The sequence below is a fragment of the Anarrhichthys ocellatus genome, unplaced genomic scaffold (assembly GCF_004355925.1).
Source record: "Anarrhichthys ocellatus isolate YVR2014 unplaced genomic scaffold, GSC_Weel_1.0 scaffold64, whole genome shotgun sequence".
Lineage (NCBI taxonomy): Eukaryota > Metazoa > Chordata > Actinopteri > Perciformes > Anarhichadidae > Anarrhichthys > Anarrhichthys ocellatus.
The window spans coordinates 1,005,680-1,023,952 of record NW_022280094.1 but is presented as its reverse complement, the minus strand read 5'-3'; the positions used below and the strand labels follow the sequence as shown (position 1 = coordinate 1,023,952).

General features: G+C 42.3%; 1 protein-coding gene across 1 annotated transcript; it reads right to left on the bottom strand.

The window, feature by feature from the left end:
• Positions 1 to 342: 342 nt before the first annotated feature.
• On the bottom strand, positions 343 to 17,078 carry dlc (deltaC). Its single transcript, XM_031872517.1, has 10 exons — positions 16,784 to 17,078; positions 16,108 to 16,350; positions 15,717 to 15,777; positions 14,998 to 15,255; positions 13,624 to 13,815; positions 11,316 to 11,485; positions 10,866 to 11,082; positions 4,102 to 4,840; positions 3,785 to 3,875; positions 343 to 2,250 (listed from the first exon to the last, which is right to left on the bottom strand). The coding sequence occupies exons 1-10, from the start codon at positions 16,832 to 16,834 to the stop codon at positions 2,245 to 2,247; spliced, it is 2,028 nt and encodes a 675-aa protein (XP_031728377.1). The 5' UTR covers positions 16,835 to 17,078; the 3' UTR covers positions 343 to 2,244.
• Positions 17,079 to 18,273: the final 1,195 nt, after the last annotated feature.

The window sequence follows — 18,273 nt, the reverse complement described above, 5'->3', positions numbered from 1 at the left end:
TCGTGTTATTTGGGTTCTATGTTATTCTACCTGCTTTGTGGTCATATAAATATATGTGACGGGTTCTTGTGAATTTGTTCTTGTCATTGTGTTAATTACATTGATTTTGACTATACGCTATCCCGTTATTGACGAAGCATCCCGTTATGCTGCGTAATAGTGATAGACCTGCATCTTTCATAGTTTTGCGCGTATTCATGTATCTGAAATCCACAGTTAGTGTATTTGTAGGTGTTGAGCTTCATGTAAAATGTTGCAGTGTTATGCGAATATGCGTTTTTTACACAAAACAAATAACCGTAGCTGTGGCGTCATAATGAGGTTATTAGGAGGTGGTTCAACTGTAGTAGGACAGCACTGAAGGCCCAGGTATAAAACACTGGTTTAACATGCATGTGATTGAGTAATTTACAGAGATTATTAGAAAGGTTTGCATGGTGGTGTAGTGGCTAGCGCTGTCGCCTCATAATCAGCGTGGGTTCTGTACGGTTTCTCCTGCTTCCTCCCACAGTCCAAAGACATGCAGCAGTTCTTGTGATAGCACATCTTGTATTGTATTTACTGAGCAGTTCCCACATTTCTTTCCAGGTAAAATGAAGTAATGTTGTGCCCCGATATACAAATGAAAGCCTTGTGGTGCTCATCCTCCCATTCATTACCTTATTATACCACATATGTGGTGTTAAAAGATCATTGGTGCTATGAGAGCTGAAAGACACTAAACACAAGAAATAATGTGAACACAATGTTATTTTTCAAATTTATTTATGAAAAAATATATTTCTTCATTCTGACTGAGACAACAGGCACATTAACATAGACATATATATACAATTCTCTTTCATAAATACAAAATTATTTACAAAAGGCAAAATTAAATAGAAAAACTATCTTCTGGAGGATATGTACACATTGCATTGTTTTCTTAAATTAACGAAGATAGTACAAAGACACGACTACACATATTTTTGGTATCATAAGAAGTAAAAAAACAGCAAATTAAAAAACAACTCTCTTTGGAGCCCTTTACTGTTTACCTCTTTTTTTGCAACTATAAATATAAAAACCCTGATCTGTGACTGACAGGTTGAGCCGTTGGAATGTTGCAGAACAACAGCTGGTGTCTTTACTGTCTTCCTGTTTACTTGTAGTGACAGCAGTGGTTAATGAAGGCAGCATGAGGGAGAAAAGGCAGCAATTTTCTTTTTCTTTTTGATTCATAGAAAAATAAACTTTGAAAATGTCTTATCACAGGAAGACAACGGCAAAATTGTTTTGATTTGTAAGACGAATCCAGCTTGGCTGGACCTTCATCCAGCCTGAGACGTGTTCAACTTTTCCTTTCTATCTCATCTTAAAGGTAGATTATCACTTTCATGATTATCATGAAACATGCAGGAAACATCTGGTTGTTGATAAAGGTACAAAGTCTCCTTGATTGAGCCGAAACATAATTTAGACTGGGATTAGAATCATGGATATGAATAGTACATATGATGGGTTCAGAAATACATCACCAGTTGAAAGGACTCCAGTGGATTTGAATGAGGTTTTCTGGGCTCATAAAGACACAGTTTGAACAAAAGATACAAATAAAAACCCCACTGCATCCTGGGTCCTGTTGCAGTTTCCCATAAAGAAGAGGCACTTCAGAGTTTGTTTCTTTTTTACAGGCCACCATGTGATTCTTCAACAAAAAATTTAATATAAAGGACGGAGCGAAAAATTGTCCAGTTCAGCTTTCAAAAGGAAAATGTTCAGGTTGTTTGACGCAAAATAAACAATCCGTCTCCCGTTGCCGTCAGCAGGTACTTTTGATTGACACATCATACTGTGAGGTTATACGGGAAACGCAGAGCTAAGGCACTGACACTTCCAATTCTTTTAGTCCTCTCAACCACATTTGATCTAAAGAAGAGTCAGATATACGGACAGAAATATTGAAATATTATATTAAGATTTAAAGTATAAAAAAAGATAAATAGTGCAAATGATGCCAGATATTCGCTCTTCCTCTTTTCTCTCCTTTGTTGTTCTTTCTTTCTTAACAGATTAATTGTCATCCGTACATTGTCAATATTTAAGCAGAAAATAATGAAAAAAATAAATCCTTTCTTTTAGTTTCTTTCTGTTGAGCAGCAGAAATAAATATTAAATAAAATAAAGTGTGTCGAATAGATCCTCTCGGTGAAAACCTTTCAAGCCTTCAGCGTAAAAGTCCCCCGGCAGTCTGAAAACTGGAGGTTATACCTGAGGATGAGACAGATTTACAACAGTTAGTCAGCATCGATGGCACAAAACAAACCATTTATAAAACAGGATGATGCATCTGGAATAAGACGGACTTCTGACAAACTGTTGAAAATATGAGCTTTAAATATGAGCTTTTCCCCAATATGGAGCAGATAAACTGTCACTCCTCGCCACACTTGATCACAGAAACAAATGAAGCGATTTTGAAAGTTTATCACAACATTCTTACTTATTTTCTACAAGTCATGTCATGTTGTTTTGTAGCCTTTTTTAACAAACAGATCCCTTTTTAAACAATATTGTTTATTTCATCTTAAATACTGATTATTTTTGATTTGCATTATTGTTTTTTATTTGCATCAATTACTTGAAATGAAGTCTGACGTGTTATTCCAACTAGATGTGTAAATATCTAGAGGTTAAGTCAGCAACATGTTTCAGTATCTAAAGTCATAAAACTCTCAGTCTGACAATATTAGCAATATTATCAGACCACTGTAAACTTGGCTAACAGTGTCAGCTACGCAACAAACACCATACTGATTTATTACAGTACGGCTGTATGCAGTGCACAATAACAACTATTTCTGGTATTGTCTGATTTAACCATCGTCTACATTTGTATAGATTTAAATATTCAATTTAAAATCAAACTTTTGATAAGAGACCTAGTGTGCTCTTCGTGCCATTCGCGCCGCCGGTCAAAACGGTGGGGACCATTTGTGTTCATATGTGAATCGCGCGAATCGCACTGGACGCGCCGGAGAGGCGGTGCGGCTTATCGCCCTGAAAGCCGTTCAACTGTCCGCCATTAACCATGAAAAAAATAACCTATATTTCTGCTTAGTACGTGTTGTGGAAGTCACAGATATCCCGGGAAACTAAACGCCGTCATGTCTGGGTTCATAATATTGTCCAGAGGAGCTCTGTGGATTTTATCGAGCTGCATTCACTGTGTCTAGCAAGCCACACGTCGCTGTTTACTACAGCTGTATGAACACAAAATAAACTGATTTGGCTGTGATTTAATGGCAATAAACCGACAGAAAGGGACTCCAAAACAACTACGTAATGATGCCGATTTGATCGTAGAGCTCTGGGTGAACACAGAGGGCTACAGTATTTATTTCCTGATTCAACAACGGCAGGACGTCACTGATAACAGGGGGAGCAACTCAACGCTGATAGGCTATCGCGCCACAGCGTCACGCGAATATTTCGCAGAAGTTGAAAAATTTCAACTCGCACGTTTGGAGCGATTTGGCGATTGACGCGAATCAATCGCGCCGCAAATTCGCGTCAATCGCAAATTCGCGCCGCCCCAGTCTCATTGCGTCTGTGCATAGACTTTGTATGTAATCTACTCGCGTGAATAATTCGCAACGCGTTTGGCGTCAACGCAGCATTAGTGTCATACTTTCTAACAAACATTCGAAGTGTGCCAAACCAGAGGTGTGATGAGCCTCTTAAGGACCAAATATGAAACACAAACATGCACTCTGCATATTTGTGTTGGTAAATGTGTCCTCACCTCAGTGGCAAACACACACTGCTCCATCTGCTCCGGGATGATGAACACTGGCTGATACAGGCTGTCCTTCATGGACGAGTCACACTTCTTACTGTTAGAGAGTAAGAGAGAGAGAGCGGGTTGGTACAGCGGCAACAACCAAAGATGTAAACAGAAATACTTTGTGGAGTACGAATACTGGAGTCATCAGATGACAGGCAAACATGCTGCGACTTGACTTCACAGAACAGACGAGATTTCAGAGAAGGAAATATTAAAAAGGACGACAACATGAACAGACACAATGAGAGCCATTAAAACTATCATCAGGTTCTTACAGGTCAAACTTGTTCCTGGCCAGGCGCTGCTCGTCATTCGCCAGGTTACAGTCGGCCATTTTGTTTTTAAAGATGGTCATGTTGTCGCCACCGTTCTCCACCAGTGCTGCATCCTTATTGGACACTTTAAGTTGCCCCCCCGGGATGAGGAAGGCCTCCTTCTCTCTCAGGCTACACAGTGGCGCTCCTGGCAAGCTCCCGTTGTAGGGCCCCCCCCCACCGATCACCGCGTTGCGGTTGTTCACCGTCTCCAGGTCGTTCTTCACCGACGTGGTAATGCCCGTTAGCTCCCTGCCCCAGCGGAGCTGACGCAGAATGTGGATGGCGGCCAAAACCAGCAGGGTCAGCGTCACCAGGCCGAGGGCAATGGCGGCAATCAGAGCAGAAGGGGTGTCACCGTTCCACGGCGGTCTTGTGGTCGGCCTGCCGACGGAGTACTCACAGCGTGCGCCCATGAAGCCCGGTGGACACTGGCACACGGGGCCGGTAAAGTGGGTGTAACACGCGCCGCCGTTGTCGCAGGGGAACTGGTCGCAGGGGCTGGTGCGCATGGAGCAGTCCTTGCTGGTGAAGCCGAGTGTGCACGTGCAGGTGAAGTCGTTGACGCCGTCAACGCAAGTGCCCGCGTTGCGGCAGGGGTTGCCGGCGCAGTCGTCGATGTTGGTCTCGCAGCGAGAGCCGGTGAAGCCAGCGCGACAGCGACACATGATGCGCTTACCGAGGTCCAAACACTGAGCGCCTGCGGAGAGAAAGACACAGGAAGGTTTTTAGTGAAAACACACCTGGAAGACAGACTAACTGTCGGAGCAAAGTGATGGAAAGGGACATCACATTATACAAAGATGTACAGTTTCTTTTACCCTATTATAGGTCTGGTTCAGGAGAATCAAATCAAGACAAATTATTTGTTACGTGCATTTTTTGTGCAAGATAGAGCTCCACAATAAATCACTAAAACACAATAATGGAAACGAGACAATATCTACCTAATAAAATGATAAACTGTATTAAAATGTATCAGTAACAAGTAAAAGAAAAGAAATGTGATCTGAGAAAGGGGTAGATAAAAAAAAATACATGTTTTGTTTTCCCTGTTAAGTATCTAGACCAGCAAGTATCTCACACGAATTCCAAGGAAGAAACAAAGTAGCTGGAAGAAAGATGCTGCTGACAAGCTAGGGAGTAAAGCATACTCCATATTAAAAAAGTGATTGTTAGCTTGTGCTGAAATGCAGGAATGTGGAATATTTATTTTTAAATAAATATGATTTCAGTGCTCATCAATGTGGACAACATTACTCAGTGACACAAAGATGTTAAAGGGTGAATCATGTGCATATCTGCTAAATTAAATCTGATGTTTACTTGGGGGATACCAGAGTGTCTCTGCCAGCCTGAACAGACTCATTACAGACTTCATTTATAGTGGAATCAAGTGCATCAAAAACTGTGTTTCTGTTTGAAAAATGCCAAAGTCACGTGCCGATTACATTTGTAATGCCCAACAGAGGTAAGAGTTAAGATAAGTAATGTTGGATTAAACAAAAAGTTATTTTTCTTTGGGTTTTACAAGAGGTTGTTGATTGCAAACACATTGAATAATTCACAATCTTCAACACATTTTAATCCTCTACGCATTACAAAGTCAAGAAGAAGAGGAGTTCATAACAAAGGACTCCATCTGGACAGAGCCAAGACAGGAGAGCGGGAAGAAACCACGCGTATTACAACATTTCCTCCCAGCTCATCAGGACAGAAATGTGTGAGTGATTAGAAACATCCTGAGGAGATGTTTTCCACCGTATGTAGGGTTTACTGTAAAATATTTGTCAATTAGGACTAGGATTTACTGACTCTTTCTTCATTGTTGCGATTATCTTTTTAAATCTTGCAAACCAACACCATCTGTTTAGCATGTACTGAAGGAGGAAACGAAAGGAAAGGACCCGAGGACACTGAACACGACTGGACTTCTGGAGAAGTTTAAATGGGACCTGTAGGGTCGATTTAGGGCCAAACACTGAAGCTCAAACTACAGGCTAAACACTGTTAGACAGACTCAGCTCCACATTTGGTTGCTCTGGGCGGTCGATGTGTTGCAACACTGCAAAAAAACACCAACCACTCAGCAGTTATGAGGGTCTTTTTTCTCTCGCTGTCGGGCTTCACTGAGAGCCAGGAATGATTGCAGATCACAGATAAGCAGGCAGCAGTTTCTACACGCTAATGAGGACCTGAGGGACAACTGAATGCTGAACTGGGACCTTCAGAGATTACAACTCTATGTTAATTGTAACATTCAGTGATAACATTTTTTTTTGTGATGCCAGTTCTGTCCGTGGAGCCGTCTGATCCTGATTATCTGTTTGACCCAACTGGATGATGAGAACAGGTGGCTGAACAAAGTCTGCATCCTTTTACTTTACTAAAACTCCACATAAGTGTTTTGTTTTTTTGAAATCCTGTGAGTAACTAATATAAAATAAAAATCTACTAATAATATCTGTCCTTCCCAATGAAGACACAGCACAAAGTTGTAAAAACATCCCAATTCTTTAAGTTGTAACATCAGCATTTCAGCTCTTTTTAAAATCCTGTTTACTACAACTCCTTCACAGTTAACTGTTGGACATTTTCCAAACCATATTCTCTTTCACAATGCTGTGAAAATCAACCTGCAGAGACTCGCAGCTTGTTGCTGATAGCTGATCCATCACAATAAATGTTATGCTGGATTTTTGTTGTTGTTGCCAAAACAACAAAATCCTTTCGATTTATCTGAATGTCGATCTGCACGGTGCTTTTCATGAGCTGGTGAGAAAATCCGACGTCCTAGACGACTAGGAGCATTCTTCAGGTTAGAAAACTAAAGCCACTACAACAATGCAGCACGGATGATTTGAGAAGGATAACACCGGACTGAGAGTTTGCATATTTTAAACCGATAAAATCGGCACAGTGTTGACTATGATGGATCATCACTCTGCAGCAAGTTTCAAGCCTCTGGAAGGTGTTGAAACAAACAAAGTGAAAGTAATGGTTGCCTGGAAGAAAGGAATCAATCTTAAGGAGAAATGTGTGTTTTGGAAAATGTTCAGGGGCGACGTAAAGAGAAGGTAATTGTAGTTAATGAGGTAAACATGCATACACAGGGTACACATACAGTTGGCATGCCACAGTGAGGTGCAACGGGCTACGTGATCTTGTAAAACTGTTTTGGCACACAAGAGGAGCAGGCATTTCAAGATTTCAAGTCAGCCCGGCGCTGACTGCTGTATCAGGCTGAAAAACGCTGCCAGCGCTGGATTCCTGCCAGAGACGAGTGCAACCAGGTAGAGAGAGACAGACTCAAGAGGTCTGAGAGTCTCCAGAGCTACTGCTGAAAACAAGCTTGTTTACGACGGCAACAATGAGGACGAACATGTTCGGGTAGTCAGACAGAAGAAGATAAGACAGAGACAAGAGGCTCCTACATGACAATCGAGGAGTTTATCTGCCCTCTGACACACACAGAAATATCTGATGTGAGGCTTTAAACCAAAACATCACGAGTCCATCTCTGCATATAATCACTTATGTCAATTGGAAACAAATATCAATGCAAGTGAATCAGGACGGAATTAGAGCCGACCATTTGAGTTCCAACTTTAAGCAAGAAATATAAAAATCTATGCTCACAGGCTAATAATTTGGGTCATGTCCCTTTAATAAATGTCCATCGTTCTTCGTCAGCCTGAACATAAACTCAGTTCAGTTGCTTGTATCCAGCGTCGGAAATACACGAGGGCAAAGGGCAAAACTGCCCCTAAGAAATATAATTTTGCCCCTGATATCACTAGGAGAGGGGCAAAAAATGCCCCCATAATTTCCTCTAATAATAATGATAATTGAATGAACTTGTCAAAAACATTCTCAGATTGGCGTCAGACGAGGAGAAAAGGTGATGTGGTGATCTTCGCAATAAAACATCTTTGACGTGTCGAGTCTTGGCCAATCAGCGTTAAGATGTGTACAGCGTCTTTCCCTCCGTTAAAGTTTAAGTTACGTTATGTTCCGTTACCGTTCAGACTTGCTGGGTTAAGTTAACGTCCACTGCATGTGGAACTTTGTCGTCTGTTAACGTTCGTCATTATCGCGATTTAGGAGGAAAAAACGTAACGTGATGAAACATGAAGCCCCCCGTGTTCCGGTTCAGTTCACGCGGTTGTAATTCGTAAGAAAGAAAACTGCACCCTCTATCTATTTTAGAAATAATAACAAAAGACCACAAATGCCTGTTTTAGTCCAACGAGTAATTCAAGTTTTACTGTCATGTCAAGTAGTTTGTGAAGATTAAGATCCTAAAACACAAATTCTGTGGTTGTTCCCTTTGAATAAACCCCTTTGTGGTGGCATCATTTAATCATTATACCAGCTTGTTCTTATATAGTTTGACATCGGTATATAAATGAGTGATCCAACCTTTATGATATAAAGGCGTTCAACTAAGATCAGCACACAGATGCAACAAAAAAAACGCAATAAAGGCAACACACTGAAGGATTGTTGAAGCATCAGGTGGTTTAAAAAAACAGGATGGTGCAAGGAAATCCAAGTATGTACACTCATACACACGTATGCTTGACCAACTGTAAAAAAACGAAAAAAAGTCCAACATGTCAGACTACACAATAATCCACCGTCTCTTACTGTTGTTCCCTGATGGTGTACCCTGTGACAATTCAAATATATAAGTAAAAACAGGACAAAAATGATCTTGTAAACAACCATCCACTACAAGCTACAAGGCAAAACAGCCCAAATCTTTAGATCAAAATCCGGAGCCGCTTCACTGGGACTGATTACAGGAAGTGGTTGAACGCTGAACTTCTAGAAAGTCCCCAACTATCAGAGTCGTACCAGCCGTCTCCATTGAGCTCCAGAACTTGTTTGGTAGTTTTTTTCTTTTTACTCACAAATCAAAGGTTTTGCTGTTGCTTTGTGGCTTCTGTAAAAATGCAACCTCTTAAACCCTAGCCCTATTTTTAGGCCTCTGCTCGAAAATTGCATACCCATACTCAAGAGAGTCCACAGCTCTAACTACAAGGTCTATGTTAATACTTTTGATGCTAGAATACAGGTAACACTTGTGAGATGTGTTGAGATGTGAAAATGTTGTGTATATGTTATTGGTTAATAGTGAATGAAGATGGCACACAGCTCAAATTGAAAAAGTTTCAGGTTCACCTGAAAAAAAAGCACTTGTATTGAAAATATTTATTTGAAATAATGCCTAAAAATGCCTAAGAATACGCCACAGTCATAGCACAACATGTTTACAGTCTCCACAAACAAATTTTACTTCGATTGAGTGAAGCAGGCCAGCATAAATGAGGTCGGAGTACGGACAGTCAAGACAAATTTTCATTTTTGGAACCAGCTGTTGCGCTGCTCTTTTCTAATTTAATTTTATATACTATATAACTATATATTAACTATATATTCACTTGCTTTATCACTAAGAGTGTTCAATACATCGTAATAAAGCAGTTTGGCATCATTTTGAGTCATTTTGAGCCATTTTCAGCTCTCATCCATAAAATATTCTCCTCTCAGTCCGTGTCTCTTTAAGCCTTTGTAAGGCCTGTGATTGGCGGATTTCATCATGTGACACCTTGTTGAATGTGGAAGAGCCTAACGAAAGCAGTAGGTGTGTTATTTAGAAGATTGACAGCCTTTTAGCCACTAAAAATCTCGATATGCTTGGCACAGCCCCCATGTCTAAATTCATTGGTCCAGCTGACTGAATGCTGGCCATTCCCTCATACAAGCTCCTAGGGCCGTCATTTCACTTCACAGAGACAGTGCAGGAAACGGACTATAGAGCTGGCGCATATTTCAATGGATTAGCTGTGTTTTTCGTCACGAAAATCAGCAAAAGGTACGTGGTGGTTCAATTTTTTTCTGGGGAGCGGTGGGTTGTTGGTTGGCGTTGTTTATGTAACTTTTGAACGGTTTGAAGCAGAGGAATTTGAAGAGCGCCAATCGACACGGGGTCGAATCACGACCCCATGATCGCTGCCGGCTTTGTGATGGGAGATGCAAACGGAGAGCATACTATGCAGATTTTTGGCGAAAAATACGTGATATTGTGGTAAATCTTCTAGATATGATCTTAGTTTGTGTATAATTGTGTTTTGCAGTGTGTAAAATGGCTCCCATGGTTGTTTCACCCAGAATCTCTTTGTTACATTGGTATATGATATGTCATAAAATATCATTTTATTAATTTTGCAAAAGTGAATTGTACACATGTGTGTACTCTGTCACCCCCCTCTAGCCCCCTTTAAAGGGGGCTAGAGGGTACAAGAGGTTCTGGCAAATACTGAAAAGGCTGTTCCAAAAAAATGTTTTTGAAATCATATACAATATGTGCCCCATGTTCTTAACCAGGTGCAGCATCAGCTTAGTTGAGTTAGCACAGGATCAGTCCCACAAATAATTTTGGCCTCATTGACAAACAAATGAAATGCAGGAAATGATGTCACAGATTTCCTCCCAGACTAAAGGAAGACAGACTGGATTTGGGGTTTTGGTGCAGCTGGTTCATGATGCCACTTTTGTATTATGTTCTTGTAAAATCTGCGGCTCTGCTAACTTTGCAGTGTTTGTTGTCATCGCAACCAGCATGAGCACGCCTGAGTTTATGAATTTAGTATTTTGCATAACAGTTGTGCATGTTTGTTTCTTTTCACTTTCATAAACTCTGCAGGAAAGGTTCATACCGTTAGCGCAGGGGTTGCTGCTGCATCTATCGATCCTCTTCTCGCAGTTGGAGCCCGTATACCCAGGCGGGCAGCGGCAGCTGTACCCGCCAGCAACGTTTTCGTAGCAGGTTCCTCCGTTAAAACACGGCCCATCTGCGCATGTCATGGCGCTGATCTCGCAGTTCTTCCCATAGAAGCCCTGAGGGCACTCGCACGAATAATCGTTCTCCAAATCCTGGTGGAAAGACGGGAGGAGAAAACAGTGTGAGGAGGTGAAAATTTCTCCGCTCTCTTGTATCGTGCTTTTATTTAGTTTCCTAATGTTTCTGTAGTTGTTAAACGCTAAATGATTAAAACATGAAGGAAGATAATCTAGGAGTTCTGTAGGCTGATTGAACAAAACCTTGTTGAGTTCAGTGAAGTTGAGTGTAAAACTACCGCGTCATCAGATCCGGTGAGTTGACTTACTTTGCAGCTGCCACCGTTCTTGCAGGGGTTGCTGTCGCACTCGTTGGTCTCGATCTCGCAGTTCTTGCCAGTGAACCCGGGCCTGCAGGTGCACGTGTAGCTGCCCTGGCCAGTGTTGGTGCACGAAGCATCGTTCTGGCACGGCTTGTGGTTGGTGCAGTAGTTCAGGTCTGGGGTTTAGACACAGGATGAGAGTAACAGAAAGCTTTGGTTAAAGAACCAACTGAAGCAGAGTCAACTACAAGAGGAAAAAAACACCTTTTTCTGTAAACATGAGCCACAAATGTCTTTACATGGTATTAATTAAGATTTAAATTCCTTTTCTTGAAAGTGATCAAGACATGTATGAAGATAAAGGCTTACTATGTAGTCTAAATACTTTAGGGAGACTTCACTCCCCTTTTAAATTATTTCAGAATAAAGGAAAAGAAGCAGGTGGTCAAACAGTAGATCATGTTAATGTCATTGAATGGTGGTACATACAATTCTTTGCAAAAACCTTCTAGCAAAAAGTTTGTTTGGTAAGTAGGGCAAACATTCTGTCGCAATAGTTTACTAAGGGATGAGAAAACTACAATACAATACTGTCGACGGTATTTTGTCTCAAGAAATGAAGATGAGATATTTGCAGGGAAAAGAGGGAGTTTGGTGCAGGTTGTGTAAAACATAAATCTCTGATTTGGTTTTGAGGATTCTAAATGTCAAAACTTGACTTTGCCTGTTAGAGAGCCAAATAAGAAGATTCTTTTGGGTGGAACTGCCAAATACATGCTGCTTTGTAGCAGCAAGGTGACCACTACTGAAGCTTTTCACCGCTATACTTTGCAACCACATTCTGCAAGGTGGTCCCAAACCTCAGGGAAAAAAAACATCTGAATATCTAAAGTTCTTCTTGGCCAGCTTACATGGACATATCATGATGGTTTTTCAAGATTTGAAAAAGGATCAGTTTGCTGGTCCAGGTTCCCAGATGTGCAGCGTCGGATATCCCGACTGCCTTAAACATCATCAGAACATCTGAACTCTTGACAGAATGTAAAAATGAACCTTGTAACCTTCTATCACACAGACTCAAACTAAGACGTGAACATAAACTTTTAAAACAATTAGCAGTTTTTTGTGTCTTCTGGTCCATCTCCATTTAGTTTATTTGTATTTTAAAGAATACTTGAATCTGTGGTGGCTCTTGGCTATTTTTAGGAGGCATATGCTGCAGAACATAACTGATGCCAATCAAGACATATCTATTAAGAATTACAATATGGGTATGGCTAGAGATTTGTTGGCATTTTAATTTAACGGTTGAGGTTAAAAAGATTCTAGCTTTACACCATTACACCAGTGCTGGTGTTTTTTTTGCGTGATGATCAAATGAAGTGAAACAGATCAGATCGGTTGGCTTTGAGAAGCTTCTTTTTCTTTTTTGCTCATATGCGAACGATAAACAGCTTTATATTAAAGTAAAACCTGCAGACACAATATGGTTATAGAATCTATAAATGTGTGATGTATTTTATGTTTAAAACTAACAAAACAACTTTTTTATTCTGTCAACTATCTTAAACTGCACAGTGTTTTCCATCTGCACACACTGCTACGGCTTACTTTTACCCTGTTTATCTTTCAGTTACTTAATCATTTATGAACTAATATCATAATAAAGCTGCAGGGCACTGCTACAGATGAGTAAAACAACACAATTGCAATGTGGGAATAAAACCAAGTAATGCGATAGTTCACAGATTAAACCGAAGGGAAGAAAAACGATTGTGTGAAAATGTGACTTTGGAGTTCTTTTTTTTATAAGAATGTCTAACAAAGCTTTCCCACACACAGCCTTTACTTCTCAGACCACAAGTTCATCAACATTAGCAGGCAACAATTACATAACCAACAACAAATATCTGTAAAAACATGATGAGAAATAATTTCCCAGAAATAAACAGAAAATGGACCAAGGAGAGGATGTAAAACATATGAGTTAAAAACATGCAAAGAAAACAATAGGATCCTTTATTTTTGTCTTACAAGCCCTTTTAGTCATTAACATTTGAATGAATATTAATTAATTAATGTTATCTGGAACTCAAAGCCCAATTATGACAAAAGACCAGAGAACATCTGGAGTCTAATGCATATTGATAGTTTGAAGGCTGGCTAGTTACGAGGTGAACTGACTGATTTGTAGGTCAGTGGTTACATGTGTGATTTAGCAGCGTAACTTGAATGCTAAAATGCTTCTTTTGTGTCCTAAAACTGACATGCGTGTGTTTTTAGGGGTGAGCCGGTGGATGAACCAGCAACCCACCTTGGTCACAGTACAGGCCTCCCCATCCCTCCTGGCAGTTGCACTGCCATGGCTGCTGGCAGGTCCCGTGGAGGCAGCCGGGGTGTCGGGCGCACTCGTCGCAGCGCTCGCCCTGCCAGCCCTGCCGGCACACACACTCCCCAGGAGACTCGCAGAAGCCGTGCTCGACGCTGCACCCCGCTGCACAGATGGCTGATGGGAGGAGGAGAGGGAACGCAGGGAGGGAAGTCACAGGAAGAGAGGGAAAGGGAGAAAGGGGGAGGAAACAAGAGAGAATATTACTATGAGTGCATGTGTGTCTCATGTTCTTCGTTCCAATCACAAAACAACCCCCCTCCCCTCTCAGGGCCTCACACACACACACACACACACCCCTTCAAGTGCTTGTTAAGTACTGAACGAAGCAGCTGGCCCACACAACAAAAGCAACACATGCCGTCTCTTTTCACGCACGGCAGCGCACATTAAGCTCCAGCGCGTGTCCCTGTTAAAACGTGCAGACCGGGGGCCGAACGGGGCCCGACTGTTGAGCTACAAACAAAAGGAGCAGACCCCAGAGCCAACACACAGACACACACACACACACACACACACACAGGGAAAAAACTGAATCTCTAAGATCTTTTTTTCTCGTCCACAGCCACCAAGAGAAGCAATGGCGTTGACAACTGCTTGACTTAACAATTTCAAGGCCATTGGACAAAAAAAATTAAGCGCCAAGGGTCCCCCCCCCCACACACACGCACACACACACCACCACCACCCTCCCTCCCGATCTGAGGAAACGTTAGGATAAAAAAAGGAGGGGGAGGAGAGTAAGAGGGGTCACAATGCTGTTAAAGAAAGAAACACTTTACAGACACTTTTGGCTCTATTGAAGCAACGCTGAACTCATGTGGTTGCTGAAACCCTTCTCAAAACTTTCTGTACAAACTTCACAACTTCCTACTTAGTAACATTGCAATTAGAAATAAAAGTCTTAAACTCATTGCTGAGCTCCACAGACAATACGTCCCTACAGGAATATTATAGGACTGTTTACAAATATCCAAGAGATATTATAGCACATAAAAAACGTTTCAGTATCATACAGTCACTTTGAGTTCACTATTAGGCGATGAAGACACACATTTAACCCATAATGTAATTTTACAACAACAGGGTGATGCCTTTAAGGACCATTCGGGTGTTTCTGAGGCAGGTTTTATCCCATTTAGTTGGAGTTTATTCCTTTTATCTCATGTGTTTTAAGTGCATGAGGTTTGAGCTGTTGAAAAACGCTGAATTCCCAAACAAGTCAAAGTTAGCGTGGCTGTGATTGAGACCTTGTCGTTGGGTTACATTGAGCAGTGAGAGGTCAGTATGAACACCTACGGTCAGAGCAGTACTCGCTCCTCCAGCCCTCCAAGCAGCGGCGGTCCCCGTTGTCGTTGCAGGTGTAGTGGCCGAAGGTGTCATTGCGGGGCCGGCAGTAGGAGGAGCAGGCCTCACCGTGGTAGTGCTCGTTGCACACCACGTGGTACGAGTAGCGGAGCTCGCTCTGGTTGCCAAAGTGCACGTCCTGTGACCACTCCTCATCGACGGTCAGCCTGCGGCGGGTCGCCAACCGGCTGATGAGGTTGTTCTGGTTTTCTGGATGAGCGAGGGAAGAGAGGAGAGAACTTTATGGTGCGTGTCGGATAACTGAGGACTTATTCTAAAATAAATAATAACCTGAAAATAAGTTAAGACAGCTCAAATAATACATCATTTCTCTCATATCCTATAATCTTCCTGTGGGGAGTAAATGTTTGTCTGTAATGAGTTTACCATGTAATAGCCTACTCCAACGGTGATCTTAAGTAAGTTTTACATTGACTTTACAGCAGTGTGTTAAAAATCTGTTATGGCAAGTTTACAATATTTACAGATGTTCAACATCTACTGTGTTAGAAGTTCAAATATAATAAGAGTATTTACTCCTCAAACATGGACTCCTGCATTACAGTTGTTGTTGTTTATTCATCAAACCTCAACACTCTCCTCTATTGGCTGCTCTGTGAGTGTTTTCAGGGGGAAACAACGCCGCCCTGTGGTGAAGCAGCAGCAGTTACCTGTAGACTCCAGACCCGAAGACTCCGCGTTCCACGCTTCGATGATCAGAGAGAAAGTCCCCTGAATGAGTTGGAGAGGATCGATTAATCGAGAGATCCGTCATGTAATCGACGATTGCAAATGTTTAATCCCGCAGTACATACAACTTGTTGCTTTCGTGGTTTAATGTCGTTCCTCTAAATGTTTCATTTTGAAAGTGAAAGAAATACACAAGAAGCTGGAAACGTTGCTAATTGAGGCGACCGAAGGCTCTGAGTGTAAAGAGTTAAATATTTAAATATATAAGTGTTTTTAGAAGGAATGTCGTGAAACACGTGAACTACTGGACGACTTAAAGTGTTAAAGTGATTCTGAATTTTGAAGACAAACCGTGGGATTTTTGTCACTTACCGGCCACTTGAAGTGGAACGGCACCCTGATGGGCGCGCTCCCGGAGATGGATTTGGAGTCTGCGCCGAAGATCTCCGTGAGCGCGGTGCCGTACGTGCACGGCGGCTCCGGGTTGATAACGTCCTGCGAGTGCTTGAGGCACACGCGGAAAAAGATCTGGCAGTCCCGGGACTGGAAGCGACAGACGCTGCGGGCGCTGGTGAAGGAATTGATCTTCAGCTCGAAGACCCCGGAGGAGACGGCCTGATGACGGGCAGAGGGGGGAAGAGAAGGGTCGGATACAGAGAGCAAAATAAATCATCACCATTATACAAAGAAAATAACAGGTACATGTTAAAGATAATGTACAAAACAAGTGAGCACAGACAGTCCGTTCACATGCTGCAAACGCTGAAAAACGTTCAACAATAAAGGTATTATTCCCGCATATATCTATTATATTTGTGACTTCAGACTGTCTGTACTGCATCATTCACCAGCTACACATCCATGAATATGTGATATTAAAACGGAAGTAAAATCAGGTCGAGGACAAATAAAGTAAAACTGTAAAAGTTACTCGGCGCGCTGCGCGTAATAACGCACGTCTTCAAACCTGCCCGCGTCCCCACAGCGGCTCCTAAAAGCTGGAAAACACGAGCTGAATTCCAGCGGGTGTGCTGTCAGTGCTACTCACCGTCTGCGCTGATACAAGCAGCAGGAGACACGACAGTAACGGCCGCGACATGGCGTGTAGGCACGGAGCGTCCGGGTCAGAAAGCTCCGGAGGTCCAAGGTGGAGGTTAGTAAAAAGCGTAAAATCCACACGGGTCCGTGAAACGGAGCGGAAGAAATAAAAAAGTCAAGACGCTCTGGGAAGAAATAAAAAAATATAAGGGTTAAAAGTGAGAGTGGCAGCCAAGTGTGCGTGTCGGCGGGCTGGATGGAGAGAGAGAAAAATAAAAGATATGGAGAAGAGATCCGCTTTGCTGCTGAACTCTGGACTGTGCCAGCTGCGGTTGCACCTCCTGCTTTATACCGAGGAGGAGGAGGAGGAGGGGGTGAGAGGAGGAGGGGGCCGCACTGCAAAAAATATCCACCTGAAGAACAAGTCCTCGTGTGCTGCTGAGGTGACTGAACTCGGTTCATTCAAAGCGAAACTTTCCCTCTGTTCTCCCCCGTCAATCAATCAGCGGGTGGAGCGTCCGGTCCGACGGGCGGAGTGACGGCGGCCTGCGGGCACGAGTTAACGTTGAGACTTTACCGCTCAGCAGGTGAGCCGATTCCCATCATCGCTGAGAGCAGTGGTGTGTTATCTCTCCTGGCTTCGACCTGCGAAGCCAGGAGAGATAATCACATATATATAATTCATATATATGTGATATTTATTTGCTGCAGCCAGTTTGAAGTCTCTGTGATTGTGAGCTGCTTTCCGTCCCGTGACTGTGTGTAACGTAAAGTAAAGTCAGGAGTGAGTGGTGTTTCTTTCAGTGTGGAGTGCTAAGGAGTCTTGCATGGTGGGTGGGTGGGGGGGCAGTAGGGGCCCTGCTTTGATTCGCTGTCACCGCCGAGGAGACAATTACAGCGGGGCAATAGAACAAACTGTCAGGCGGCAGCTGCAGCAGCCTGAGCGGCCAAACGCTCCTTTTACTGCCTCCCCCCGGTCAACCGGAGAGCGCTCACACGCGCTCTCTCTCTCTCTCTCTCTCTCTCTCTCTCTCTCTCTCTCTCTCTCTCTCTCTCACACACACACACACCGTATTGTAGCAGATCACAATATTGATTACTGTATTCTACATGCATTTATCAAATCTATGTGATATTTCTAAAAAATGACAGCCAAAATTAAATCATTAACAATTTGAAAAGTCAGCAAAAAATTATTAACTATTAACTATAAATTATTAGGAATTAAATACAAATAAATAATAACAGTGCAAACATGTTACCTTATCTACACTGTTTATAAACAGCGGTGTAAAGTTGTAGTGTAAAGCCTATACGCACACACACACACACACACACACACACACACAGGCTTTGTTAAGGCCTAAACAGACGGACAGTTAACACGCTTGAAAGAAAGAGAGGCAGATAGGAGCATAGAGACGTCAGCCACCTTTTTAAGTGTTTTTTTTTGTGTGTGTGTGTGTGTGTGTGTGTGTGTGTGTGTGTGTGTGTGTGTGT